Source organism: Pinus tabuliformis, chromosome 2_2, assembly GCF_031772625.1.
Source record: "Pinus tabuliformis cultivar Carrire ecotype Pingquan chromosome 2_2, CPIR1, whole genome shotgun sequence".
NCBI lineage: Eukaryota > Viridiplantae > Streptophyta > Pinopsida > Pinales > Pinaceae > Pinus > Pinus tabuliformis.
Genome location: NC_142300.1, coordinates 98,564,867 through 98,588,632, shown reverse-complemented (window position 1 = coordinate 98,588,632; position 23,766 = coordinate 98,564,867). Strand labels below are relative to the sequence as shown.

At 39.5% G+C, this 23,766-nt stretch overlaps 1 protein-coding gene across 2 annotated transcripts in view; it reads right to left on the bottom strand.

Annotated features, from left to right (window-relative positions):
- The window catches only part of LOC149191584 (1,4-alpha-glucan-branching enzyme 2-2, chloroplastic/amyloplastic-like), a 425,710-nt gene that overhangs the window by 356,004 nt on the left and 45,940 nt on the right, over nt 1–23,766 (bottom strand). For both annotated transcript variants that reach the window (XM_089404340.1, XM_089404341.1), the window contains exons 3-4: nt 7,141–7,355; nt 6,755–6,900 (exon numbers count right to left, since the gene is read on the bottom strand). In XM_089404340.1, the coding sequence (XP_089260466.1) occupies nt 6,755–6,900; nt 7,141–7,355 (361 nt within the window). The remainder of the gene's footprint in view (nt 1–6,754; nt 6,901–7,140; nt 7,356–23,766) is intronic.

The window sequence follows — 23,766 nt, the reverse complement described above, 5'->3', positions numbered from 1 at the left end:
CCCAATATTTTCTGATAATTTATGAGATTTTTAGTATGAATATTTGACATTTGTTAAAATTGGCAACTAGGGCCAAATTTCACTTTGGACAACTCCTTTGATGGAGATGACTATTGCATTGAATTTCTCTTTTCGAGAGGACCAAATCGACCTAAAGATCAAATTTGGATAAGGAAAAATATGTTTTTGAAGTCAATCCACACGTGCAAATTGTCAAGGTTGGCCACATCATCATGTAGGCTCATGAAGCCCAATGGACATGTCTTTTGACCCTCAACGACTTGTCTAAATAAGAGAGACCTCAAACCTCATTTGGCAACATCACAACTCATCATTTCTCTCTCCTCATCTGATTGGGTCGTACAAATTGCAGGAGCAGCTCTTCTTCTCTCACACACGTGGCTGAAAGAGGACGAATTTCAGGAGGCCGACTTTCACGATATGTTGCAGGGTTTGACCAGTGTTGTCCAGGCCTATTTTGACCTCCTTTGACTGTGTTTTTTCGCATTGATTGGCACAGAAACCGAGGTTTTTTAGGCTTGTTGATTGGGTTGACCGCAGGCTTGACAACAGGACAGAAGTGCGGACTTTGACCAAGTTAGACTGTTGTTTTATTGACTGTTTTGGGCTGACTTTGACCAGCAACGAAGACCGAGTTTGACTGGGTTTGACTGAGCTACATTGTAGACTGTTTGTTGCTGCATTGACCAGCATTGACTTTCTGGTTAGGGTTGTTGACTGCTGCTATCTGGAAGCAGGAAAATCACAGATTGATTGGGCTATTTTGGATAGTGGTTTTGATCATCTATTGGTAAGTCTATATTGACTTTATTGTACTCTCTCTCTCTGTGTTGAACATTTGAAATAATAATAAGAAGAATTGATCAAAGGGTTTTCCCCATCTTGGGGCTTTTCCCTGGCATTTGCCAAATTCTGGTGTTCTCTTGTCTTGGCTTGTCTTGTCTTCTGCTTTTATTGTTCATGTTCTATCTACAGTTTCTATCAATGTGATGATTAATGTGATTGTTATTGGAATTAAATTGGAAATTGTCTTTCGGCTAACTACGAGACACTGAAGAAATTGTTGCAAGCATAGAACATACCATTGTTAACTATAATTAACAATATTTACATAGTCAATAAATTGATGAAGATGAATACTTCTCGTAAACTGTGTGTTGTCATTGATATGCCCGACGTTTCGGGTGAACACTTCACCCATCTTCAGAAACATTAAGCTTTTTCGATGATGTGAAGAGTGCTAGACCTGGTTAAATAGAGGATGGAATTAGAATTTAGCCATTAGGGTGGATGGGAGTGATAAGATCGTTGGTTATATTGAAAGAAATTAATTATTAGAAATTGAATTCAGATTGAAAGAATCAAACGATATTAAAGACTCAAATTGATAATAGTCAAAAAATTTAATATATTTATATTTAGGTTGTCGGAAAATATAATAATAATAATTGTAATGATTATGATTTAGGTCAAAGTTGAATAAAAGATAGAATTAATAAGTCAATTAGTCAAATTTGATAATAGTAAATATAACTATTTTAAATAATTTAGGCTGTTAAGTAAAGGGTATAACAAGTCTCATATATATATATATATATACTCTGTTCATAATCATTATCATCCTATCCCTTTATTATATATATATATATATATATATATATATATATATATATATATATATATAAAATAAAGGGATAGGATGATAATGATTATGAACAGTAAATTTAGTAAATAATTTAGAATTGGCCAAAATAAAATTAATGGGTATTAATGAGAATTGTAGTATTAATAAGACAATTGAACGCATTTATAATTTAAAAATAAAAAATAAAAATAAAAATAAAAAATAAAAAAATATTGGAGTAAAGAGGATTAAGAATTAAACAAGAAATATTTAGTTTAAAATAAAATTAACCTGGAAAGATGACTATAATTAGAAAGGACTTAAAGAAATGATGACTAAAATTAAAGGACTTAATGTAATTTATTTAGAAGAAATAGAAAGATGAAAAATTAAATGAATCGAGGACTGAGAAAATAAGAAGAGGAGCAAGGGAAAGGCAGGGTTTAAGTTGGGCTAGATTTAATAATAGAGGGATCGGATTTAGAGGGATTGGATTTAGAGGACAAGAAATGGATAGTGGGTTTCCAAGAATGGCTTAATTGGTAACCATCTTCTTGATTAAAGTTGTTAGGATGCTTTTCAATCTCTAGGGCTTCTCTAATGACACAGTTGGAGTGGAAGGGGGTAGAGGCTAGGATTTTGGTTTTATCAAAACAAATGAGATGCTTGGTATTATGGGAGTCTTCAGCGATGGCAGACGTAGCAATAAGATTATGGTAGGACTCTAGGAGTCAGCCATATGTTCCTTGAGCCGAGCTTTGAAGGATCTACCAGTTTTCCCTATGTAAGACTTTCCACAGGAACAAGGGATTTCATAGACTCTGGGACCTAGCATAGGGTCATTCTTATCTTTGGCTGATCTGAAGAGCTAGCTAAGGGTTTTTTGGGGTTTGAAAAAGGTATTAATGTTCTTTTTAGATAGGAGTTTGGATAAATGATAACCCATTGAATGTAGGGAAATGATACGTTGGCTAAGGGAAGGTTATTGGAAAGGCTTTTAGTATGTGGGTGGGAGAACAAAATAAAAGGCCTTGTTGATCTGGCATGAGGAAATATGCTAAGACGGTATGTCTAGCATTTCCCTTAAATAGGAAGGTTTCAAATAAATGTCTTGATGGCATACTCATATTCAACTAGTCCTAAAAGGTCCATTATAACATATATCAATTGTTATTAGTCTCCCTCCACAACACCAGCTCAAGGTAAAGCTAACAAATTTATAAGGTTTTCTCAAAATTATGTTCTACATGAAGTTTATCCATCATTTCTCCATAATTACACATTCCTTAAATCAACTCACAAGAAGTAATGTTGAACTCAAATAGTAGCCCAAGTAGGATAAAATACCTATACATGTTACTCTTGATATTCAGTGCCTTTGAAGGATGGGACTGATACTCCTCAATTTGAATTCTAAGACATATTAAATTATTGCTTCTATAAGAGTTTTATGAACTATTTCAAGCCCTCAAGAAACCATCATCCACATCAATCACCAATGCCTACGATTTTTCACTTCAAATCCAAAATACATGAGCATCATCACATGAATTAAGCTTCATAGCTAAAACAATTCCACGTTATAATCTAATATAAAATGTTAGCTACTAACAAGGTAGTTGAATTCGTCCACTAGCCCCTGCCCAAATGCAAATATTCTAGTAGCTAATTCTAAATTCAGTAATTCTAAAAGAAAAATCAAGAATGCTTCCATTTACCAATGAGTATCGCCCTATCAACATCAAGTAGAAAATTGATAGCACTTGGGCTAGGAACTACTTCTATAACCACAAATGGCCCATTTGTTCAATCATGGAAACCAAAAGAGGCTAACATGTGCTGGAAATGTAACTAGTTTCGATCTTCATAATTGTGATTATACTCATTTCAATATGTATCTTATGTAACAAACAAAAGAAGAAAAGAAAAATTTATTATTTTAAAGCATAGGTTTCATGCTTCTTATTGATGGTCTTCTAGATAAAAGCATTTTCTTCATGCTTCTAGGGTTTGTTAGGGCATATGATATATTGTCATGAGTCAAGAGAGTCAACATCATGATTATAAGACCCTTCCGGGCAAGATGTATCTTGTAAAAGAATTTATTTTGAGTCTAGAAGATCTTGGAAACCTCCAAAGTACAAGTTGGCCCTAGCAGCAACTACAAATCAGCGTAAATAAGGGAATTTGACCCCTTGGAAGGCTATAAAGAGAAGTAGATTAGACCTCATTTGGCACTCACTCACTCACAAGTTCGATCTCTCAAGATGAAGTTTGATCAAAAGCAGGGAGAAGCAAGAAAGGAAGTGCGAAGGTCTAGAAGGCAAGAAGAATCCAAGAAGAAGGAATAAACTCTATTTTGGGGTTCTATCTCTCTGACACGTGTGAAATCTAGGGTTTCTGCAGCGTCAAGGAAGGCCGAAATTGCAAGTTTGAATCGCAGGAGATCGAGTTGCAGTACCAAGTTGCTAGAAGAGAAAATACTTTCTTTTTGACATCGTTGACCTTGGAGGATCTGTCTTGAGGGGGATCTCTTGAAGCGTTGAATTAGGGTTTTTGTAGCAGCTACAGGACCGAAGTTGCATATCGAAGTTGCAGGGTCAATGTTGGGAGCGAAGTTGAAGCTGGAAGCTGATTGAAGCAGGATTGAGCCTTGTTGATCTAATCCTACCGGAAGAAATTCTTGGAGGGCTTACTTGGTACTTGGAGGACTTGGTCTATGGTTAGGGTCTTGGTTGTCTCACTTGAAGGTTTTGTAAGAAGAGGAGTTTTTCTAGGTTTTCCCCTTGGAGGGGTTTTGCCCTGGCTTGGAGCCTAATTTATGTGTCTATTGTCTTTATTATTTTGCTCTTCATTTTTGTTTGATGAAAAAGATCTAATAAGGAAAACACAAGAAAATAAATAAAGTTCACGAGCAAATATTAAGGATAAGGAAGATTTGAACTAATAGTTTCCATATTGCATTTTCCAACAGGATATAAGAGCTAAGGTGAACAAGAGAAGGCAGCTAAGAAAATTATCTTGTGGACACTAAGAAGGGTTTGTCAAGGAAGATCCTTTGCAGAAGGATCAAGACTACATCAAGCTCTCATCAAAGAGGATTACAAGAAAATTGTTGATCTCCCTTAAGGAGATCTATTAGAAGGCTCATTGGAAGACATCTTTGAAGAAAGCATCAAAGGATCTAGGTATCATTCATCACTCTCGGAATTTGTTGTTGGAGGAATCCTAGGAGATATCTTTCAAGGACATCATTGAAGTCGCTTTGAAGATCTTGAAGGCATCAAGATAGTGGGAGACATCGTCAAAGAAGAGAAGACTCTTGGTTGACAAGGATTTTTGTTCTATTGATGGATCCACTTATGGACCCGAAAAGTAGACAAGCCTACAAAATGATTGTGGTAAATTCGAGCCTCCAAATTGAAAAGTATTATATTATTACTTTATGTCTGAATCTATAGGTCATATGGGTTCTTTCTGTAAGGAAAGCAATAAGCTCGTTGGCTCAGCAAATTTCCTAGCATGGAAGAAAAGAATTGATTTGGGACTTACAGAGACAGAACATGAAGTAATGGAATATGTCCTCAATGAAATTGTTGAACCTAGTAAAGACAAGACTCAAGAGCTAGCAAAATACAAGAAAGAGGAGTTAAGGGCACAAAGGATCATTGTGAATCCATTAAGGATCATCTTGCTCCATTTGTTGCTAATTTGAAGACTTCTAAGGCTAGGCTATGTATGACAAGCTAGTAAATTTGTACTCTATAAGTACATCAGGTCAAAAGATGTCTTTGAGAAATAAACTATATAAAATGAAGAAATAGAAGGATGAGGAAATGGCCTCCATGCTAATGAAGATCTCTCAAATAAGTGATCAATTGTAGGAGCTTGGGGAGACAATTTCTGACTCCGAGATGACCATTTGTGTACTAAATGCCTTGCCGCCAGAATTGAGCAGTTTTGCAACTAGCTTTACTCTAAGAAAGACTCAACTCCTCTTGATGAGTTGTGAGCTCAATGCATCTTGGAAGAAGCTAGGATCAAGGAAAAGGATGACATTGAATCAAATGAACAATCTCAAGCCTTTATTGCAAGAACCAAGAAGTTGAAGAAGGAAAAGTTTGGTATGTCAAAGAAGAACCCAGATATGTCCAAGGTTCAATGCTTTGGATGCAATGAATTTGGACACATTAAGAGGGATTGTCCAAAAAAGCATAACAACAAAAGAAAGGAAAGAAGTGAAGCTCACAGAGCTGAAAAAATGGGAGAACCTAAGAAGAAGCCGAAGAAAGAAGATGTAAAAGATTTTTACTATTGAAGAAGGCATCCTTTTCTTCAGGTTTTTTATGACAATGGTCTTTCCTTTAGAATAGCATGCATTGTTGTTTACTCTAGAAGATGGACATTCTTGAAGAGGTAAAACTGACCACAAGAGGAAGTTGCAACCAGAGAACTTGCTTGATAAAGCTGCAGAAAAAAAACCTGTCATCACAGGAACCAGATGGGACAGAAACCATATATCTTTATTCAGAAAAGAAGCAACATATTTAAAATGAATGCAACCATTTATTGTTTCACATTGTACCTAGAAATATAAAACATGAAGTGAATTTGGCATAAGCAATGATTTAGATAGGATTGATCATTTATAACTGGCATCCATAACATTCACATGCAACTTAGATGAAATAAAGCAACCACTTTATGTCTGCTTAACATTTACTAACAGAATCTTCCAGATAGATGGCTTAATTTGTCACATGGAATATAAAATAAAAACTTCTAATACTGAACCAACTATTAATCTGCATAAACATTGGCAATAATGTAGGAAACACCGTGATTCTTCACATAGTTTAAAAAACACCTACACAACATTTGAAAAATAGCATTGAGAGAGCACCTTAATCTAAAGAAAGCTGTTAGTATTTGAAATCAATCAAGATATTGATGTTTCAACAAAAGATCAATTTCATGGATATGATGTCCATTATCAAGTGGTGGGTAGAACTTCGATCACTTTTCAGGCCTGACTAATGTGCACAATTGTCGCTTTTGAAAAGATAATAATGAAATAATACATCATCAGTAAAAATAGTGCACTCTTACCGATAATCAAGATGTTCACGATAGTTATTCAACAATGGATCTATTTCATAAATCCTTTGGCCACTCCCAGGTGGAGGGACAACTTTTGGCCGATCTTCAAGCTCAACTCTGTTTTGCATTGGCTTAGTAGTTTGTTCTTCGATGGCCTGAAAGAAGACAAGTAGTGACAATATCACATTACAGGAACCATCAGAAGACAGACAAACATATTTCTCCATTCTTATTGGTGTGAAAAAATTATGAAACTCATACACATCGAGCAAACCATGACAATTCTGATTTAGCTATGGCAGCAATCAATCTTGAGTGAAAGAATTCACACATCTGTACTTAGAATGAAAAACACTCTAAGATATAGTCATTGAACAAATCAAATACAACAATACCTGGATAGGCACAGCATTGGCTTCAGAGTCATGTGACGCATCCGCAGTATTGCGCAATCCATCATCAGAGTGAACCAATGCATCCTCAGCAAGTGGCAAAGAACTGTCATCCTTTACACCAGGCACAAGCACTTTCTCTGAAGAACTGGTGCCAGCAATCGCCGTTGACATTGGAGGAGTGTCAGAAGAGGAAGCTTTTCCACAAATATACTTTGCTGTAAAAGCACACTAAGACTTACGAATTAGTTTGTCTATGTGTTGTTTTATTCATTACCATTATTGTCTATGTGTTGTTTTATTCATTACCACTATTGTCTATGATAAAGCTTTCATATTATGAAGTATCCACTAAAGGTGGTAACTAAACCAATTTGGCTCGTTGGACATATGATAAACCCCTGTGAATGTAGAGTGAAACCAATGCTGAGAGGTCAAGCACTTTCTCCCCTGTGCATAAAAGAAGCTCCACACCTACAGGGGTTTGAACCTGGGCTATTCACATGTCGGCAGCCCATTGTAAACACTAACCATTAAGAGGAAAAACGAATTTGCTTTATAAATATTCCTTTTCTACACCCTGCAAATGTTTAATGACTATTCAGTTTTACATGTTACATGTTTAGGTTACATAATATAGCATTTATGCAATTATACTAATATAATGTGTTAGTATATTGTTAGAGTTGGATGTTACTTTAAGATGTATCCGAAGGATTACAAACATGGACAGAGTATCATCAAAGAGTTCCTTTGCCAGATAGACAACACATGGGTCATCCTAATTTAAAGTATCCATCTTGAGAAATTCTGTGGAATAAATCTATTAAATTGTGGAGACACTTTGCAGTGATTGTTCATTGCAGCATTCACAAATCAACAGTGGTCTGAGAATGTAGCAGCACTGTTCGTGGGTTTTGTGAAATGTCTGTACATAATTCACAGATCCACGACTGTTTGCGAGCTTGTGTTTTGAATGGCATTTCTTCTTTAAGCAGCATCCATGTTTTCAGTGGTGTCAAGGGTTTGTGGCACACATTTGAAGCAGCATTGTAGGTTCCAGATTATATTATTGTAATGATGTGGGTTGTGAGACTACTGTTCATTGAAGCAATGTTTATGTGAGTTACAATGGGCATCTACGAAAGCATTTCTTTATTCTAGTGGCTGCGAAATGCTGATTTGGGGTAGCATCGGATGTGCTCTAGCCATGAAAATTGGAGTGGCTAAAGCACATGAGATCTCCAAGACCCATAAATGCTTTGGGGAAATTCTGTCCGGTGAAGGAGATATTAAAATAATTAATATTTTTAATGGGTTCCTAAGTCTAAACTTAGGAAAATAAAAATATTAATGGGTATTAATATAAAACTGGGTTAGAATGTTCTAAATGACATGGATCAAGCCAAACCTAATCTTAGTTGTTGATTAGAGATGTAATCTCGGCCGTTAAAGACTCAACAGAAGAAGTATAAGAAGAGGCTTGAGGGTCAGTTGGAGATACACTAGAGTGATCAGTTAGTTCAATTTTCTAGAGCAGGGTTTGCTAAGTGAAATCGAACCAGTGATCAGAGTTGCAGCGAAGGGCAATGAGTACGAGGCAAAGAGGCAAAGATAGTGCCGGAAGACCAACGCAGAAGCAGAGAGGCAGACGCAGAGCCAGAGGGAGCCACACAGAGGCCAGCAGTGACTGCGCGAGGCCAGAAGGGCCTACATCATCCACGCAAAGGCTGCAGGAGTGATGCAGAGGGCCGGAGACGCTGCGCAGAGCCTCAGAGGGCTAACACAGAGGCTAGGAGGGCTGACGCAGTGCTTCAGATTGTGTTGGAGAGGGTTTCGTGGGGCAGACTTTCAGAATATCTGCTTCAGAAGAGAGGTATTACTGCCAGATTTTTTATCTCTGTCGGGTGAGCCAGTTTGGCACCCAACGTACTCAGAAAAGTTGCTTAATAATAAAACCCTCAGAACTGTTGCACTGGTTTTCCCAAGTTGGGTTTTTCTAGGGACGATTGTCCAAAAATAACGGTGTCCCTTGTGTGTTTGTCTATTTCTTTCAGCTATTGATTTGTAGATGGTTGAGGTTGTATTGTGTTTATTTCAGTGTTTATATGGTTAAATAACGTGTTAGTAATTAAACAAGTAGGCAAAATAAACCAGAGAATACAGATAAAATTTCTAACGTGTAATACTTACAAATTTCAACATGGTATCAAAGCATTGCAGATCACAGGAGAGCTGAAGGTGCTAGCTGAATCAGAGAATTTGCAGCAGAAACAGCTGTCCCAAGTGACAAAAGTTGTTCCTAGGCAAAAAGCAGCAGAGAAGGGTTGACGCAGAGGGCCTGCATCATCAATTTGAGCCAGAGAGAGGCCAGTGTAGTGGCAGAAGAAGGCAGAAGAGGCTCATGAAGAGCCACGTAGAGACCAGGAGGGTTGACGCAGTTGGCTAAGGGAGCAAATCAGCCTTCACGTGATTGCGCAGAGCCTAGAGGCTCAGTCCTTCAGTTGTTGGGGCATAGGAAGCTATGGGCAGATTGTGGGGAATGAAGTTGGTGGGGTGTTGTTGTTGCCGACACAAAACAGTACCTAACATGACAATACCAAGGTAGAGGGAGTCGCTACCTAGGCGGATTTCTAGCCAAGAAATCCAGATCAGTGTTGCAAGTGCATAGGAGATCGGAGAGGTGTGATTCGACGGTTGGCAAAAGGATTTCCAGGAGAGAAATCGAGACTCAGAGGGAGTCTAGAGGAGAAATTCCAGGAGGGAAGTAGAGACACAGAAGGAGTCGAAGAGTAAACTTCCCGGAGGGAAGTAGAGACTCAGAGGAGGCGAAAAGAAGAGCAGAGGGATGGCCATGAATGGACTGAGGGATCATGACAGGCTGGACAGGGCATCCAACTTTGTCATCTGGAAGGCCAAGATCCTGTCTATTCTAGATAGACATCGCATCAAGGCCTTCGCCTTGAGAACCGTGGCTATCCCAGTCGACCCAACTGACAATGAAAGGTATGAGGATGCGATGGCCAAGGCGAAATGCATAATCCTTGATGGGGTCAAGGATCATGTGGTCCAACATATTGCCAAGAAGGAGATGGCAAAGGAAATGTGGGATACCTTAAAGGCATTGTATCAACGCACTTCCATGCAGAGGAAGATGCTACTAGAGAATCAGTTGCGATCATATCAGATGCAGAAGGAGAAGCAGATAGATCACTTCCTCGGCAGGTTGCACGGGATCCGGGACCAACTGAATTCCATAGGGGCCACGCCGGATCAAGATTTGATGGTGAGAACCGCCCTAAACGCAGTCTCCAAGGAGTGGGAGACATTCTTCGAGAGCATTTTGGGCAGAGAAAATCTTCCAGGATGGGAAGAATTGTGGGCAGCTCTTCGCTAAGAAGAGATCAACAGCGAACCAAGACGGGAAGTAGCAACGAAGGAGCTCGGGTCAAGAAAGAGGAGGAAGAGGATGCAACTCTGAAATCTGCGGGATAGCAGGAGAAGAGGAAGAAAAAGGACCTTTCTAAGATAAAGTGCTTCAACTGTGGGGAAATGGGCCATTATGCAAACCAGTGTCCGAAGAAGAAGAATAAGGGAGAGGCATCTGACTCCAAGGCAGCGTCAGGGAAGGCAGAAAAGGAGGTGGAAGATGATGACGATTGTGCCATGAGTGCTCATGTACCTCTAGAGAAGAGGTGGGGAGACATCGAGTTGTAGTCAGGAGGACTACAGGCACTGAGGGGCAGGATACTTGAGGTACCCAAACTCTTGGACCATATCCATCTACGGGACCCCCGAAATGACAGTAGCAAGATCGCGGATGTGGCTAGAAACGGATGCAGATAAAACAGCAGAGAGTGCTAGAAGTGCAGTAGTCCCAAGCAACGCAAAGAGGGTTGCAGCAGAGCGAAAGGCACAGAGGAGGTTGCAGCAGTGCAAGATGGCATAAAGAGGTTTGCAACAGTGCGAGAGGCACTGAGTTCTTGCAGCAATGTAGAGGGAGCACAGGATAATGACACAGAGAGCTTCAGCATTGGGAGAGTTTCTAGCCTAACAGGGATGTCAGTAGTTGGGTGGATCAATTACTTCTCAGTAACTAAGTTGCAGTGCAGTAGCAGTAGCAGTAGCATGACGCAACATGATGACAAAGAACTGCAGTGCAGATGCAGTGTTGGCTGAAAGGACCAACAGCAGCACGAATGTAGAGGGAGTTTTCATACAGATGTTTTCGTACATGAAGCAGCAGTGCAGAGGACGTTGGGCGGGGAGGCCTAGCATCAGCACAAGTACTGATGTCGTATAATCAGGGTGATGCTCAGTGGTGGAGTATTACTAGAGCACAATCCTCGCTAAGAGGGGGTGTTGATTTGGGGTAGCATCGAATGTGCTCTAGCCATGAAAATTGGTGGAGAGGCTAAAGCACATGAGATCTCCAAGACCAGAAATGGTTTGGGGAAATTCTGCCTGGTGAAAGAGATTAAAATAACTAATATTTTTAATGGGTTCCTAAGTCTAAACTTAGGAAAATAAAACTATTAATGGGTATTAATATAAAATTGGGTTAGATGGTTCTAAATGACATGGATCAAGCCAAATCTAATCTTAGCCGTTGATTAGAGATGTAATCTCGATCGTTGAAGACTCAACAGAAAAAGTATAAAAGGAGGCTTGAGGGTTAGTTGGAGATACACCAGAGTGATCAGTCAGTTCGATTTTCTAGAGAGGTGTTTGCTAAGAGAAATCAAACCAGTGATCAAAGTTGCAGCGAGGGACAATGAGTACGAGGCAAAGAGGCAAAGATAGTGTCGGAAGACCAACGCAGAAGCAGAGAGGCAGACGCAGAACTAGAGGAAGCCACACAAAGGCCAGTAGTGACTGCGCAGAGGCCAAAAGGGTTGCATCATCCACGCGGAGGCTGCAGGAGTGACGCAAAGGGCCAGAGAGGCTGCGCAAAGCCTCAAAGGGCTGACGCAGAGGGTTCCAGGCTGACGCATAGGCCAGGAGGGTTGACGTAGTGCTTCAGATTGTGCTGGAGAGGGTTCCGTGGGGCAGATTTTCAGAATATCTGCTTCCGAAGAGAGGTAATACTGCCATATTTTTTATCTCTGTCAGGTGATCCAGTTTGGCACCCAGTGTACTCAGAAAAATTGCTTAATAATAAAACCATCAAAACAACTTCACCGGTTTTCCCAAGTTGGGTTTTTCCGGGGACGATTGTCCAAAAATAAGAGTGTCCCTTGTGTGTTTGTCTATTTCTTTCCGTTGTTGATTTGTAGATGGTTAAGACTGTATTGTGTTTATTTCAGCGTTTGTATGGTTAAATAACTTGTTAGTAATTAAACAAGCAGGTGAAATAAACCAGAGAATACAGATAAAATTTCTAACCGGTAATACTTAGAAATTTCAACAAGAAACACGTTTCTGATCATAGGTATGTGAAGTTTACCCAATAAAAGTCATTTTATCCAAAGTCGAGAAAAATTCCATTTGTGCTTATACAGTGGAGAAGAAACCAAAAAAAAAGATACATCTGTTACATGGAATTGCTTTAAAAGTTTAATGAGATAATTTTGTTTGGAAGTGCCTGTATAAGGGTTTTTCTGTTGTATCAAATATCCCATATGACGTGTTTTCTATTGCAAGGAATCGCCTATGTAGCACACATTTGAAGTAGCACCATAAGTTCCAGATTATATTATTTAATGTTGTGAGACTACTGTTTATGGAAGCATTGGTTGTGTATGGTGCAACAGGCATCAATGAAAGCTTTTCTCTGTTTCAGTGGCTGGGAAACACGTTTCAGATCAAAGGTGTTTGCAGTTCATCCAGTATAGTCATTTTATTCAATTTGAAGAAAAAAATTCCCTTGTGCTTATACAGTAAAGAAGAAACCAAAAAAAAAGAAAGATCATCTGCCATTTGGAATTGCTTGAATAAGGCATTTTTGTTTGGAATGTCCCCTGAGCAGTTTTTGTTGTATTGAGTAGCCTATATGAGGTGTTTTCTAATGCATGGAATCACCTATGTGGCATTATCTTGTTTGCTAATATCCAGCTATGAGTAGTTCTGAGTCCCAACCAAAGGAGTTTTGTTGTCTGAGTATTTTTTGTTCAACTGTGGTTATATGTGGCACTCAGTATGGAGAAAGAAGAACTGGCAACACTTTAGAGATGGTCCAAAGGCAGAGGAAGTTTGTCTTTGTACAGAATAGAAGATTGTACATGTCCAATCGAAAGAGATTTTAGAGGTGTGCCTGACACCTTTGATATTTAATGTGAATGAACATAATGTGATATGATAAAGGAGTCATATTGGAGGAAGACTATTTACTCAGCTTAATTGATTGGTTTTCAAAGTCCATGTAGAATCCCTGGAATGCTGACCAGACTACATAGTTGCAGGGGTCATATAGCCTAGATAGGGGTGCAACAATGTCTTCTTTTAACACACAACAGACTAATGGCAAGTTCCCAGAGACCGACTGGGAAGAACTATGCCATCTGAAAACCAGAAATAAATCCACTTTAAATTAATAAATTGTGAGAAATAAACACTGGGACTGAATTTAGCCCACAGATTCATCCAGGCAGGATAAGTGGGATGCGTGAAATAGGGTTCATGGGCTGAAATTCATGGGTTCACAGATTCTGCTTCGATCCTGAATATGTTTTTCATATATCCTGGATAAAAATTGTGATTATTATGTATCTGTGCCTGAAGTGCTTTATCAAACTCCTCTCCCAGTGGAACTTCCAGGTGCAGTACACCCTATTCATCAGGGTCTGTTTCTCTTCTCATCAAATAGGCTAAGTCACATGACATGAGGACACAAATATGAGTGTCTAACACAATACATGTCAAACCTTAGGACACATTATATATATATATATATAAACAAATGAGTGTCTGACACAATAAATGTCAACCCTTAGGACACATTATATATGTTCAAAAAAAATTACAAATTACAAATGCAAAAATGAAATATAGACAAAAGATCTAATCTCTTTAGAAAATAGAAAATTTACAAAACACTTAGAATCCCTTCAAATCTCAATTTTACTCTTCACTTGCACAATGAGAGAAAGATCTTTTTGTACCACTGAAAGTGAGAAAATAGCAACAAAAAAAGTTAAAGATTGACGGCCAAAATTAGTTTGTCAAGTTAACTGAAGATAAGTGACATTACTTTAGTTAACTATCCTACATTTAGCTTTCTCTACTTTAACTCAAGTACAAGTCATAAATTTAGCTTGTCTTACATGCGCAACACATCAACATGTGTGCAAGTCACTTGCACACTCTGCATGTCGAATGCAAGCTCCTAATGAGGCAAATCAAGATCTTTCTAGTCAAGACACAAGACTAGAAGTACCTTCTGAGCTACAAAGCTCAACACTTGCACCCCCTAGTGCAAAGCCTTCACAAGGTACTAAGCTTGAGTAACTTGGAAGAGGTGCTGCTATGACAAGCCCAACACAAGGGAGGCTTCCCTAGAAATGATTAGGTTTCTAAGGCAAGGAAAATCAAGTAGAAGGTCACCTGAGTCACTACCCAATTTATTCAACTTCTTATGATATGGGATCATAGTATTAAAAATTGGTCGATCTGAACCGGTAATCGGTCAAACCGGCCGTTTCATTGGCCAAACCAACCGAACCGGTCAAAAACCCAGTCAACTGCCCTCATTCACCCTTTTTTTAGACAACCCGAGCATAAACCAGCCAATTCATTGTTGGGCCAGCCACAGACCCACCAGAGGCATTCTTGGAGGCTTGTGAGGTGGTTTGGAGGGATAATAAGGGTTGTTTCTCTCCAAAAACAACTCCTCCAAGCCAATAAAAGGAGGTCTCCACTCTCATTTGCCTCACACATCTCATTTGAGATTTTTGTGAGCTTCATTGTGAGCTTGGAAAGTGTTGAGTTTTTGTTGGAGTAGTGAAACAATAAAGAGTTTGAGCAAAATAGTAGCCACCATGCCTCCAAAAACCAAGGATACTGCATGGGCTTGTTGTGATATGATTGATGGCAAAATGATCCCCAAATATTGCCAAAACTCTATTGAAGGAGGGGGCATTAACAGGTTCAAGCAACACTTGGCTGAGATAGGAGGCCATGTAAAGCCATGTGCAGCACCAAATGAAGTAATAGGGCATAAGGCAGAATACCTTCAGAAGTCTGAGACTCAAGTCATTGAACCAGCAGAGAAATTCGTGACTCAAGCAGTTGCAAAGTTTGGGAGTTGAGACTCAACCAACTGAGTTTGATCATGATGAGAAGTTTCAAGTGATAATGTTGATCATTGATATCATATATGTAGACTTGTAGTAGGCCAGTGGCCCCATAACTTGTAGGCTTTGTTTTTGGACTCTAGAGGCCATTTAGAGCCTCATTGATTATATATTTTACTGCTGATATGTATTGCACTTGGTGCCATTTTGATATATTCACCTTTACATGGTACATATATGACCAAACTTTGCATATTTTGTGTCTATTGGTTTGGAATCATCATTTTAAATCTTAAAAAATAGTTTTTTTCCATTAAAAATCAATTATTTCATGTGTTCTTTTTTTTTCTCGATATATTTGCATAAGCCAACTTCAGTCTGAGTGTACTCACTCTATTGTGCTCAGTGTTGCCGCTGCGTATTATATTCTCTGCAATTTCCTGAATTCAATTTCTAAACACTTCTTGTCCCCGCTACCCGAAGCGTGAAGTTAATAGTGGTCGTGATTTGTGGCTTGTGGGTGCTCACTGCTACTCATATAGTTTTATTGATTGATTTTGATTTTTTATTCTTTTATGTCATATATATATATATATATAGTCGAACTTAATGTCGAACCTCATCGAAAAATTCAAATTCGAATCAAACTTAATTGTTTCCGAACTCGAATTCGAACCCAAAACATGTGACATAGCCCGGAGGTTGATGCAGCTAAAAAGAAAGATAAAAGCATATATGGCCACATTTAACAGAAAAATGTACCACAAAATGCAAAAGATGGTAAGGGCAAACACATTAAGCATGTGGGCAAAAGCAAATGCATGAGCTCTATCCCATCATCATGGCCATCACCTTGGTTCCTACATTGTTCTATGAACCTCCTTGATCATATAGGAACCCATGAATGTCCCAACCCCTAGTGGGCAATGAATCGCCCCACCTTAAAGGGGGGTATTCATTGTTATATCTTATACATCATACTCTTACCCCTTGAGTCCCGAGCAGTTAATCAAAGAAAATCATAAAAAGGCAAAAGGCATATAAACAAAGGGGGTATTCATTGTTATATCTTATACATCATACTCTTACCCCTTGAGTCCCAAGCAGTTAATCAAAGAAAATCATAAAAAGGAAAAAGGCATATAAAGAAGAGTGGAAAAATCAATGTTGGGGCACCTCATGTACCACGAATACTCCCTCCTATACATTATAAACCCAAGTGTGGGTTTCCCTCTTATTAACTACCCTTGTACCCCACCATGTGACCCAGGGTTGCCCCTCTTATCCCCTACTTCATTCCAGCGTTTTCAAAAACGACCGGCTCACCCTCCAATTGTGACCCGGCCTAGGAAACGGTTCGGTCGGCTGGGTTAATACCGAGCTGGCCTAGTTGTCTAACAACTCGTCCGGCTCGGTATTAAACCGGCCGGCTCAGCCAAATCCGTATTAACTCGGTCGGGTTGGAAACAGCAGCCCAATACCCGTAAAAACAACAAATTTTTTTAAATGTTTCTTTTGGGGGACTCCAAACTGGTTTTTTTTTTTGTTTATTTTGTCTTTGGGGACCATTCCCCTCTCCTAAACCCTATTTAACCCACCCAACCCCTCTCATTTCCTCACAGCCATCTCATGCATTTGAGTGAGAATTTCAGTGAGAGTTTGTGAGGAGTTGTCGAGTTTGTTTTTGGAGCAGCAATGAGAAGTCTTGGGCAAGAATTGTAGCTGGAGTGAGGAGCTTCTTGGGCAGCCATTTGGAGCACATTTTCCATTGAGGAGTTGGTTTCTTGGAACAACCTTGAGGAGGTAGTTTCTGCCTAGAGGTATTTTTTTCACTTGTAAAAATATGTTTTTGCATATTAAATTTTATGTGCAAATCTGGAAATTAAAAAGAGTGTTTTTTGTGAAAGAAATGAACACTGAATCGATGCTTTTTTTGTTTTCATTTTCAGATTTTTTTGCTTTCATTTCCAAGTCAAAAAATGGCACCTAGAGTGAAAGATGTTGTTTGGGCATATGTTGAAATGGTTGATAGTCAAATGCATTGCAAATTTTGCCATAGGAAAAATAAGGAAGGTCCTGAGGGCATTAATAGGCTAAAACAACACTTGGCGGGGATTAGAGACCAAATTACTCCATGTACCTCACCAGAAATTGGGGAGATTAGGAAGGATTTGTTAGCCAGCTTTGAGAAGTTTAAAGAAAATAAGGCTAGGCAAAAAGAGTTACAGGCTGAAATTGGGAGGAAGAGGAATATACAAAAAATGTTTCCTACCAACCCCCATTTTGATTTTGAAGGTTCTTCCTCTATCTCCCTTGTATTGATGCATCCAACCCCTTCCGATATGTTCCTCCCTCTTTTGAGTCTATTCAAGAAAAGGGAAAGGGTAAAATGAAAAAGGGTGATATGAATATCAAGAGTTATTTCACTCCCTCCTCTCCATCACATGCACATGGTCCTCAAGCTAGTAGAAGTCATATGCAGCCCACTTTAGATGACCACCGGAAGAAAGAATTGAGGGAGATTGCTTGTGATTACATAGCTAGATGGTGGTATGATGCTGATATCCCCTTCAATGCTTCCCGTTCACCATATTATGAGCCAATGTTTGATGCCATACATGTTGCTGGAAAAGGCTTCAAAGGCCCTATTATGCATGAGCTAAGGGATTATCGTTTGCAGAAAGAAATTGCCTCCATTAATGAGTATTTGAAAGATTTCAAGGACTCATGGGCAAGAACAGGATGTACCATCATGTCAGATGGATGGACTGATCAAAGAAACCGTACCATCATAAACTTTCTTATCTTCTGCCCACAGGGAACCATGTTTTTAAAATCAGTTGATGCATCTGATAAGGTAAAAAATGGACAATTGTTGTTTCAGCTATTGGATGAGGTTGTTGAGGAGGTGGGGGTGGCTAATGTTGTTCAAGTCATCACAGATAATGCCTCTAACTATGTTCTTGTTGGTAAACTGTTAGAGGAAAAACACAGAACCATCTTTTGGACCCCATGTGCTGCACATTGCATAGGCCTCATGCTTGATGATATTGGCAAATTAGATTGGATCAAAAACACTGTAGATCATGCCAAAAGCATAACAAAATTTATCTACAACCATTCATGGATTTTGAGCCTGATAAGGAAACACACAGGGGGTAGGGATATTATTAGGCCTGCCATCACTAGATTTGCTACTCATTTTTTGACATTGCAATCTATGCTTTCACAAAATAGAAACTTGCAAAAGATTTTTTCTAGTGAAGAATGGAATCAAAGCCAGTGATCTCACAAACTGGAAGGCAAAGAATTGAAAAAGAAAGTTAATGAAGAAATATTTTGGAGAAAGCCAGCAGAGATTGTGAAGCTTGCTAAGCCACTGGTTAAGGTGTTGCGGTTGGTGGATGGGGAAAGATTGGCTATGGGCTTCATTTATGAGGCCATGGACCAAGCAAAGGAGCAAATAAAGAGGGCATACAAGGATAAAGTCGCTATGTATGGGCCCATTTGGGCAATCATTGATGAAAGATGGAACAATCAACTCCATCGCCCTATACATGCAGCTAGTATTTTTTGAACCCACGGTATCATTATAAAGCTAAGGCAACAAGAGCTTTGAAAGGGGAGGTTAGAGATGGATTGATTGACTGCATTGATCGCATGATCCCATTGGAGTGTGATCAGCTGGAGATACACCGACATGTCACAACCTTCAGCACTTCCTCACGTACCTTTGGGAAGAACCTAACAAAGATTGCAAGGGAAGCAGATGAGCCAGGTAAACAAAAATTTCAATTTTCAAATTCTTAATACTTATTTTGTTCAATCATTTATAATTTGAAAGTTGGATATAATTTGTAATTTTGTTGAGCTAACTCATTACACTCCTATGTTTTTTGCAGCACAATGGTGGGAGGCTTTTGGTAGCCACTGTCCTGAATTGCAGAAGTTTGCAATTCGTATTTTGAGTCAAACTTGCAGTGCTACTGGGTGTGAGCGCAATTGGTCTGTCTTTGAGAGGATTCACACAAAGAAGAGAAACTGTTTGGATCAAAAACAGTTAAATGGTATATGTCCAACACAACCTCCGGCTCAGGCGCAACCAATTGTTGAACAATAGCACTGATTCAAATCCCATTGTGTTGGAAGACATTGATCCAACATCAGATTGGGTAATGGAGAGTCATCCGGCAGAGTTTACTTCTGATGAGGATATGGATTATGAATTATAGACGATAGCATCACTCGAACATAATGTTCAGTTGAATACAGATCTTGATCCACTTGTACTAGCCTCAACCTCAGAGCCAACAAGTCCTCCAATTGCAGGTGCTTCCTCTGCTCAACCACGACAGAAGCGCATATCTCGTCTATTTCAGCTTGCAGTTGTTGCACAGCCTGCTAGTGCTACCACTTCTATGGTTGCAGTTGGAGATGATGATGAGGAGGAGCCATGGGGCCCCCTGTCTGACTCTAATCCAGAGATTGATCCACATCATCTCAACTCCTCTAGCAATAGCCAATAGTACTGGTCACAATTTACTTTTGTTGTAGAGGCCATTTCTAGCCTCCTTGGTTATGTGTTTTTGTTTTGATCTCTATATCATGATCATGTATGTATTGGGCAGTGCACTGGGTGCCATTTTGATATAATGGATATATTCATAAGCCTACTTTGATCATATGTTGTCTTCTATCTATATTCTAATGTTGTGTGTTTGGAAACACGAATGAAAATCTTTAAAATTATGTTTTTTTATAAATATATATATATATATATATATAATGTATTTTTTACAATGACCGAGTCATTGAAATCAAGCCGACCGAGTCGGAGTTGGAGTCGACCCTCGGCCGAGTCGGAGTCCGAGTTAGAGTTTTAAAACATTGCTTCATTCAACTATCTGTCACATGCCACAATCTTTCGAAGGATCTACCTTGACTATATTATCCCCTTTAGAAGTAGAAACCACCTAATAGGATTATTGGTTAACCCCATTTGGAGTTTAGGAGACATTGGCACATCTTGAAGCCCATTATGGAAGGGCAGGCCATTATGAAGTCCCACCTGTGGTCCATGATTAGGTAAGCTCATTTACTCGATTTCTCTAATGACTTGTTGTACTGGAAGGCTAGGGGACACATTGGATCTTATGCAGGATTGTAGATGGTTTCCATCTTGGGTTTGGTCTCCCTATACAGGGTCCTAATCCTCCAGAGGGCTACATTGGCACATGTAGGGTGAGCGTTGAGAGCCATGGGCCTCCACAACAGCAGATTGCACTCCATGGATCCCCACAACCATTCATAGATTACTCGTGGTTCACTTATTGGACGAGGAGGATGCATCTGATCCATCATGCCCAATTGGCCCCAGATCTACACCATACACTTGGCAGATAATCCAGGACTTGCACGACGATGTGGCATCACCCACACCATCATCCTAGCCCTTGCAGGCGATCTACAAGCATCTTCGATTTGTTTGGAGACCCATGAGGACACTTGTGTGCCCCCAGATGTCATTTAGAGCATCACAGGTTATTACAAGGGGCCACCCCCTTGTCCACTGATTTTGAGGGTCCTTCACTTCATTATGGCACCCATGGACCTCATTAGGCCTCTTAGAGGGCCATACGACATGAATAGATTATTATTTGACCTCTTGGGAGGCTTGCTTTTTCATTTATGAGCTAGTTTGGTGGGTTTGTCACCAAAAGTTGAATTATTAGAACATTATTTTATTTTTGGGGCTTATGTAGGCCAAGGAGGCTAATTCGAATTCCTAAGTTGTGTACAGATACAAGTGAGGTGAGATCATTTATCATCATCACTTTGGTTTTGTATCTCTTATCTCTCTCTTGAGATTTTCGCACTTTTTCTAGGGATGAATTGGAGTTTTGATGTGTGGATATTGGTCTATCTTCTCTTGGAGCTTTTTTATTGTCAATTGTCAATGGTTGGATTATTCTATTACACGTAAGTACGCACTTCTGATGTTATTCATGTTTACTTTTGTCATATATGTTGGATTGGGATTTTCACTATTCTAGGGCTAATTGTTGCATGCATCTATTGCTTAATATTGTAGAATTTGTTTCTATTGTAGCATAATGAATGGGCCGTGTAATGTGAGCAGAATCTCGTAGGGATAAAATTTGACCTTGACAACCCATTCCTCTTGCACATTGAAGTATAAAAGCTGCAAGGTTGCTTCTTCTTGACCTAGAAGGCAAACGAAGTGCTCTTAAGGCCTCCTTGACTGGGAACCAAGAAGTTATACCCTTACTCAACATAGACTCCATTCTCTCGAAGATTAAGGCACTAATCTACCAAGGGTGGTCACTAAAATCCATATTTTCTCACATCCTTCCAGGACTAGCCACAATTAGGGTGACTAGGGCATCATTTTCCCGACAAGCTAACCATAAAAAAACGATCTCCTAGTGTCTCCTGCATTGGCCTTTCCTCTATTCCTCCTCCAATTTTGAAGCCATTCTGACGGTGGAGTTGGAAGAAAATTCTCGCCCTAGCTCCGGGATCAAAACCTGCCCTCCCATCCCCGAGGCTAGTGCCTCATAGGGTCAAAACAACATCATTGAGTAAAAATACTTTCTTTGATCCTTTCCCCACCTTGTCTAGGGTAAGAATACCATTGATTGTTTCATACCTTCCTCATACCCGAGACCGGGTCCACTTGGTCCCATGTGGTCCCGCCCCTTCAAAGGACTATTCTTCAAGAACCATTCGGGATACCAATTCTAACAAGGACTTTAGATTTTGGGGAACTCCTTCAAAAAGCCTATTCCCATATACCTAACCCCCAAAATCCTCTCTTCCTTTCCCTAGAATCTATACTACCTTGCTTAGTGAACAAGCAAGCTCCATCTTTCAAACCTTTCTGGGAAAGGGTTAGTTTGGGTCACTCATATCCGTGACTTATCATTCATTAGGGACTCCAATACATATCAGGTCTCCTCCCATCGGTGAAAGTCCATAAATAGAAGGTAGCCTTAGCTAAGGTTACAATGGGCTAAGTCTCCATTTGTTGCCCTTGGCCTAGCATTTGCCCTTTAGGGATCCCCCTTAGGTCCCCTGCTAGTTTGAGCAGTAATAGGCACCTTTGCCTATGTCGCTTGTTTTCTCACTTGTAATGATTTATGATGAAATGAACTAGTGTCTCGTGTGGAGCACTCACCTTCTTGCTACATGGATATCATGAGTATGATTTTGAGCTTGTGATGTAGCACCCTAGTGTTTTGAGGATGAGTTGGCATGATTTATCTTGATGGAGGTTTTCTATTTGGCTTCCCTTCACTTGTTTGGTGACTTTGGCACTTGGATAGACTTAAGTCTTATACACATTTCATCTTTTGAGAAGCCCTCTACCTTGGGCATTGTGATAGTGCATTGGGCATTATAGCATTGCATTGATAGTTGTGACACTACATGAGAGTTGCATCACTAAATTGAGAATTGTGTCATCACATTAGGAGCCATGACATATGCCTTGGACATTGGAGAAAGTGACTAGCATGCGGATTTCCACCTTTGAGAAGTTTCTAGATAGAGTGACCACTCACCTTGGCACACATGTATGACATCTCATCATTTGTATCCTTGTTTATTGCTAGAAAAGGGCCCTCCCTTTTCCATGGTTGTCTTTTGGCATCTTACGACATGGATTGATGAGTTGGTTGGTGGCTTGACCTCTCACTTTTTGGGATCAAACTAATTGCACATGATTTGATGGTTCTACACCTTGAAAACCACTATTACATGCTATTTCAAAAGCTTGTCACCTACTTGGTCCACATGTGCCACGTAAGGGTTCATCGCATATTTTGAGGGTAGCATAGCTTCAAGAGCAATTATTATTTGTCAAAGTGCCCACATTTCTACCAAATCAACTCCATTAGATGCAAAATGGCCAGGAGATTTCCAACATGTGATCATAATAGATATTTGAGAAAAAATTGACATAGTTATGGTGCTTTAAATATTTGTTGCGAGAAAATTCTAATTGCATTTTGACCACGGATTTGTGGAGCGCCCCACCTTATTGCTTGAGCACTTTGGTTATTTTGGGAGATCATTATTGATGTGTGCCTGTGGTGGGGAGCGCCCTAGCTATTGGAGGTTACATTGCACACTTATGTATGGTTTATTGAAAAAATGTTTCACGTTGAAGCCTCACACTCGCTATTTTGGAGGTTGTTACGTGACCAAACTCCCTTATTTTGCTATTGTTGACTTGTGTCATGGAGTTGGTTACTCCACAACTCATTGCTACTTTTAATAAGGAGGTTGTTGAGAGGGCTATTTTATTGTTATTCCTTGAAGAGATTAGTGGATCTAGGAAAACAACTCATTTTATTGTAAATGAAGATGGAGCTCA